Raw genomic sequence first — 7,267 nt, forward strand, 5'->3', positions numbered from 1 at the left:
TGACCTTGAGCATAGATAATCTGCTTGGTAGTAGTTCCTTTGGGAAAATACTGCATGGGTGGGTTTGATTTCCTTAGTTAAACCCCCCTTCCCCTTTTGTTTTTCTTGGCCCTGGGCTCCCCTAGAGCTTTATTTTCTTCTCCATTTATACTGGTGCTCCATCCCCCTTTTTTGTATCCACGTGTTGATTTTACTTTTTGGGGTGCAGGCCTGTCCAGTCGACCCATACCTAGAGTGGTTGGGAGTTGCTGGAAAGGCGCATGGGCATGGGCATGGGCCTGTCAGACGCCGAATTCCGTATTACTGTGTTGGCTGCTTTTTCCCTGGCCCTGCCCTTACACTCATTTTGTTCCTCTCTTTGGGCATTTAGTGAAGTGCCGAGGAGGAGGTCGTCCTCGGCAATGGCTCTCCTCGGCTTGGGCCGCGGACCTTAAGATAAACTGGGCCTGGGCCGGGGCTACACTTTCTTTGGCCCCACAGTTAGTTTTCTCCATCATCGCAGAAGCAATCTGAAACAGAAACTTGGATTTTATAGCTGGGAGCTCGGCAACATTGATGACCAATTATTATTCTTCAAATGCTCAACATGAGGAATATATAATCTATTAAATTACGTACTTTTTTTTTTTTTTTTTTTTTTTTTTCTGAATATTACATTACATACATTTATATATGTATTTATGTGTTTATACATGTATATAGGCATATTCCATAAACATTTTTTTTTTGATAAGTAATAAAATTTCAGATTATAAAGTATTTTCCATGAACATGGGTAGCAGTAATATATTAAATAGTAACTTTGATGCTCACATAAAGGAATTTCACAGAAAAGCACTTTTGATTTTCTATTATAAACCTTCTCTTTTCTTACTAAAATAAAGGAGTTCACTTTTTTATAGATATAATAGAATTCCAACCTATAGTGTGGAATTGATTATATATATATATATATATATATAATATTGTACCATTATTTTCTTAATATTTTTTATAAGTATTAAGTTTTATTAAAAGGATCTACCTTAAGCGTGCATGAATTGCTAAAAATTACAAAGGAAGAGATTTGCCAAAAAAAAAGAATCAATGAATTCTAACATATATTAATCTCACTAGGACACAACACACGAGACCATTCAACCATTCAAATAATGATCTTATGAAAAATTATTATGGCCAAACAACGGAGCCTTCCACATCTTCAAAAGTTTGATGATTCCTCTCTCCATAGTGTCCACAAAAGGCTTAAGGAAGAAAATTCAAAATAAAGGAAGAGTGTTTTACCGAATTAATTCCTCCATGGATTAAAAATGCTCTTGGGCATGATCTCAAATATATATATATATATATATATATATATTTATATATAAAACAATCTCCAAGTAATCTTAATGATGCTCAATTTAGAAATAACACTTAATAGTTCATAAAGTAAAGCATAATCATTTAACAAAAACACAAGATAAATGAGGTCACAATGAAGGAAACAATTTTAGGATCCTTAACAGGAAAAAAAATCTAAATGCTTGGCCATCTTTTATATTTTTAAAACAATAGGTTGAACATAATCAACTAACTTATGTTGCATGAATTTGTATACACTGACCAAAAAAGACTTGCATACAAGCATCTAGTTAGTGTTTGGGAAATTGTTAGTTCATTCATTTGAAGGTTGTTGGATTTTCTAGGGTAGATTGAATTCGAGGTCATTTTGAAAGACAGAGGCTTGTGTGCTTTTGTTGGTGATAAATTGGTAACATGGTAAAACAAGAAGTAGAATATGGTGACTTGGTATAGCGTCAAAGCTGAGTATAGGGCTATGGCTCATACAACATGCAAAATGTTATGACTGAATATCTTATAAGAAATTGGGATTTTCTATTGATAAGCCTTGGAAGATGTTTTGTGATTATCAAGTTATTATGTATATTGCTAGTAATCCTGTGTTTCATGAGACCATAAAGCAAATTGAGGTGGACTGACTTTAATTGAGGTATGGTCTGTGAAACGAGTTGTTACTTCCTTTGTCAAGTCTTGGGATCAATTAGGAGACATATTTACTAAGGAACTTCGTAAGATGGGCAAGATGGATACCTATGCTCCAGCTTGGGGAAAGTGTTATGGATATTATATATAAGGGAAAACTTGTAATTATATAGTTACTAATACACATCAAAAGAGAAACCAGCCAGTCTAGGGTTGAGCTCTCACAATCTTTTCATATTCTCTCTTTAGCTGTCAGCACCACAATACATAGAATAAATCCTCGCCTGCCTGCTGAAAATTGAGTACGAAAAGATGAAATATCATCTGGTCTCTACCTTTGTCAACTTGATACTTGCAATTCTGTGGGGGAGAAAATAAACTTGCATTCTCAATATTAAATTAATTTGCACTAGTATATAAATCTCAGCAACAATCATGACTGTTTCAAAATATTTATATATCAACTTTTAAGTTTATTAATATGCATACCTTTTTCTAATCCCACAGATGCTCTCAAGAAGTTCCTGAGTTTGCTGCACCTTTGAATTTTTTGGTGTCTCTTTGCTATCTAGTACCAAGGTTGAGACCCTCAAGAGGGTGACAAGTTCTGCTTCAATTTTGCTCAGCTCTTGATCTATATGTTCCAAGAATTCATCATAAGAAGATATTCCACTCAAGCCACTGATTAGGTCATTATCATTCCAAATGCCAACACTCAAAGAAGCTTGAATATCCTCTGGCTCCTTACCAACAGGTAGGCTCTCTTCAATCTCTGAACAAAGCTGCAAATCCTGTTGGCCATCAAGTTCCAGCACATGAGGCTCAACTTCTATGTTCTCATTCAGATCTTCTTTATTTTCCTGCTTTGGTGTTATAATCCGAACAGGACTGGGTGAATTTTCATTGTCGACTTCAAGATCCAAACCAACATTCCCAACCAGCTGACTTTCTTTCAGAGATATGGCCTGAAACCAAATTAGGCTTCTTCTGATCATATGGTTGGCTGAAAGATTTTGTTCTTGAATGAGATTGAGCAAAGATATAAAATTTGAAAATAAAATAAATCCAGTGACATGAAAAGAAACACATTTAAAATAATCATAAGAAGCTTTTACACATTGATTAAAATAGTAGAGATCTTTCAGGCCATAATAAGACATATATGTAAGTAAATTACATAGAGAATCTTATCTGGTAGAACAATCATGTACAAGATATATACAAAAAAAATTTATTTAATAAAATCCACCATTTATTTACATGAGCCCAACATCTGTCTTAAACTAATTATATTTACATGAACTTAGTTTGCATAACAAGTGCCGATGCATAGTGGAATCAGTTTGGTCTAAGACATAGGGATAAGATGGATGGATTGTAGAGCTATCTAATCTCTCTTCCTGTCTAAGCTAGGGTCTTATGAAGCACTTATTTAACATAGCATGTGTGACATGGTGTCGGCAGCCAATCCCTATGCTTTTGTGATAAACCCTGTGGCAGCACTTGCTACAAGGATGGGGTTTATTTGGATAAATAAAAAAACTATAACACATGAGACCTAGTGTCAGATAGAAACTCAAGAAAAGCTTTTATACACTAAGCAAAATCATATCTAATTCACACTAACTGCTATATACTGGCTAAGTATTTTTGTAAATGTCCACCAGCTCTCTCTGTCAAAAACAAACATAAAAAATTCAGATTGTTCTCTCTGAAAAAGAGAAACATTTTGATGCATCCAAACTTATATAACCTTAAATTCCAGAATTTTCCTCTAATTTTTATTTAATTTGAGAAAGAGAATAGCGGACTACTAGCATGGATGGTAAGTTAAGTACAGAAAATATGATCTCACAAAGATGTCCCATTTTCCTCACTGGCACCATATTGGACACATTCTATCCCCCTCCCCTTCTCCCCCTAAACTGCTATGTAAAATGCTTTTGATAGCTCAATTTCAAAGGAAATCAGAGCATGCATGAGATAAATCAAATAATATGTTACAACTAAATTTCTCTGAAGTCTATAACAGATAATGTAATATATTAAAACAGGAACTAAGACCCTTAAACATGACAAGGACAACCTCCTTTCAAAAACCATAAACTGGGTCGAAAGTTATCAAGAGCCTCCAACACTCCATATGGCAGACATCTATTTCCCAAAGCATGAAGGAAGAATAAGAAAAGACACGCACTGTATCACTTGCACGCTCTATGCATAAGTTACAGCTACTTTCATGATCATTCTTGCAATATCTTATCATGCATAGCTGCCTCAAGATATAATCCCTAATCCTAATTGATTCTAGGTTCCACCACCTCAAATTGCTTTTCAATTAGCCTAGCTAGCTAGTGGTTTTCAACTGGCTGTTATGTTAGTTGTAGTGCACCTTCCCTCCTTTATTATATTCACTGCCTGATAGGCATAAAATATAACACAACTAGCAACACAATCTCACTTGGTTGGAGCATGCCATGGGAGGTGGGGGGGGGGGGGGTGGTGTTGTGGAGGAACTATTATGAAAATTTGATGTGACTCAGCTTGCTACTTAAAATATAGATATTAAAAAGTCCAGGAAGTTCCTCAGTTGAATCCAACATGAAAGTAATGCTTTTCTAATAATTAACACTTTATTCTACCTTGTTAAGCTTTGTGGAAAGCTCATCAAGCAATTCAATGCGGCTCTTTGACTTCTCCAAAGCTTGCTTAACCTTCTTCTTCTGAAAAAGTAGTTCTCTCGCATCATTTTCCTTCCCAGTTTGGACACTAATAGCTGCTTGTCGTTGAATCTTCTCAGCTGCTTCTGACAATCGCAGAAGCCTCAATCTTGCACTGTTTGCTGAAAATCAATGATGACAAAGTGTTCTAAAATGATGTCACCAATTATATGCAGTATGCTTTTCGGATATTTGGCACTAAATGCAATGGAGTATTTTTCAATTGTCAAATATCAAACATAAGCAATTGAATGGAGAAGATAAATTCTTTGATATCTAAACAATGCCTGAAGAGCTCGCCAACAAATATAAAAGAATTATAAACCATAAATTCATAATAGTAATGAAAAGAAAATTTGTCATTCAGATATCCAACATTAAGTTCCTCTTACGTCTAAATTCACACTGAAACAACCAATAATTTAGACAAGTTTAGGTTTGATTTTGCATTCAGAAAAAAATGAAAAGCAGTAAAATTCCCTAGGGACACAATACTACAAGAAACCAAGACTAGTGCTCAATATGCATCAAATAAAAATCACTGCAAAGACATCCGCCAGTCTAGCATGAACACTACAATCAATCTTATTACCATATTTCAAGTTCACAACCAAAATTACTAATCACATGTATACAAAAAAAAAAAAAAAAAAAAAAAAAAAAACTTATATCTTTCAGTAAAAAAAATGGTGCAATATATGTGAAAGTGTGTATAGCATTTGGTGTACAAACGTCCAACAAAACATAGCATTATTTGGTTGGCCAGAAAATTTGGGTTAATTGTAACTGTATGATCAGAAAAGTTAATTATTTTGAAATAGGATTGGATATGTAAGAATACTACATTGTGCCATAGTGAGGGAGCTGGTCGCTGGTGCAATTCTATTTAAAGTACATAGGTTTATGGCTAGCGATGATTTTGGAGTTTTAGCAAGCTATAAAGGAAGATTCGATTGTCATGTATCATGATCGTAGTAGCACTGGACTGCCTTTGTCAAATGCGGATGTTCTGGCAAAAGAGAAATAACTACAGTTTGAACATTGTGTAGCTCAACCTGAACTAGTTAAAGTCAATGCTCTTAAATCACTCTATAGTTTCATGAATGCTGTGGCAGCATCCAGTGCCATTCACTATCGGAATATTCCTCTTCTAAATTTTAGAATGTAATTTCTTGGAGGATACTGGGTGCACATGCTGTGTACTTTTTCTATTGTTTCTTAATAAAATCTCTATTACTTATATTTCTTTATAAAAAATCCTTAAATGTCTAAAGAAAATTTACATTTTTCTTTTATTAAAGGTCATACAGAACACCTGCTTCTACCATTTCAAGAACTGGAGCCAATCATCCTCAAAAAAAATCCATCAAAGAAATTATCCCTTTTTTTCTATAGAGGCCAAAGGTTCTGATTGATTTACCCAGTAAAAGTGTAAAAATATGCAAAATTTACTGTACAAATGTCATAACTTTAAAATTCATTTTGGGTTACAAACCCATCAACCCAATTAATCATCTCTAAAAAGTCATAAGCCTGTTCATGAGCAATTCATGTGGTCATAATTTCAATACTATTACTTTCTAATGAAAGATTTTATATATTGGCTATATGATATACCAAGTCATTGTTCCAATTCAACTGGCCAAACAATTATCTGGGAAACACACAATTATCAAAGAAGAGATAAACTATGACAAAACCTATCCTAATAATGGTTTTGCATTGAAAAAGGCAAATGGGTATGGTTAATTATCAACAGAATTATCAAAGAGAGCAAACAGGTATGGTTATTTATTATCAAATGGGTACATGTATTATCATACCTTTGGCTCTGGTACTTGCTGCCTCAGAGTGAAGCTGATCAAGCTGGGCACGTAGCTGCTCTGTGTTAATGTTGGAGCTTAAGCACATGGGCCTTAATAATAACGGAGGCCTGCAAGTGCAAGGGACAGCCATGCCAATGCCTGCAGCTGAGTTCAAAATCATAGTATTTCCTTCTTCTTTTTCCTTCTTCTTACTCTCTCTTTTTCGTATCTATAAAAGAGAACAAATGGGGCCACAAGCCCAGCGTTTTACTTTACTCCTATCCCGCATCTGACCTGATCAATGGATTTATTTGGCTACAAATTCAATTAAAAATATTTTTACATTGTTATATATTTTAAAAATCTCAATTTTTTATTCTGATTCTTTTACGTTCTTAAGAAATATTAAATTTTGTATTAATTAAATATTATTTACTATTTAATTTATAATTTTATTTTTTATACATAATTTTATGTAAAAAATTTAAAATTTAAACATTTAATTGATAATATAACTATTGATTTTTGGTTTTCTGAAAATTTTGCAAGCTTAGAGGAGAAGAAAAAAAATATAATCTAATGATGGATTTGTTAAAAATCACATTTAATAAAAAAATATTTGGTAGAGTTGTAGCCAAACTTTATTCTATAATTTAGGAGTTTTTTTTTTTTTTTGGGTGCTGTCCACAAATGCCAAATCTTCCACGTAATCTTCTCCCTTCTTTGGATAGCAGTGCATTCCTTTCTTCAGACACA

General features: G+C 33.8%; 1 protein-coding gene across 1 annotated transcript; it reads right to left on the bottom strand.

Moving 5' to 3' along the window:
* Positions 1–2,106: 2,106 nt before the first annotated feature.
* Positions 2,107–6,781, bottom strand: LOC115955028. The gene is made up of 4 exons (XM_031073054.1): positions 6,530–6,781; positions 4,629–4,828; positions 2,476–2,951; positions 2,107–2,346 (listed from the first exon to the last, which is right to left on the bottom strand). The coding sequence occupies exons 1-4, from the start codon at positions 6,690–6,692 to the stop codon at positions 2,307–2,309; spliced, it is 879 nt and encodes a 292-aa protein (XP_030928914.1). The 5' UTR covers positions 6,693–6,781; the 3' UTR covers positions 2,107–2,306.
* Between the last annotated feature and the right edge of the window lie 486 nt (positions 6,782–7,267).

Source organism: Quercus lobata, chromosome 8, assembly GCF_001633185.2.
Source record: "Quercus lobata isolate SW786 chromosome 8, ValleyOak3.0 Primary Assembly, whole genome shotgun sequence".
NCBI lineage: Eukaryota > Viridiplantae > Streptophyta > Magnoliopsida > Fagales > Fagaceae > Quercus > Quercus lobata.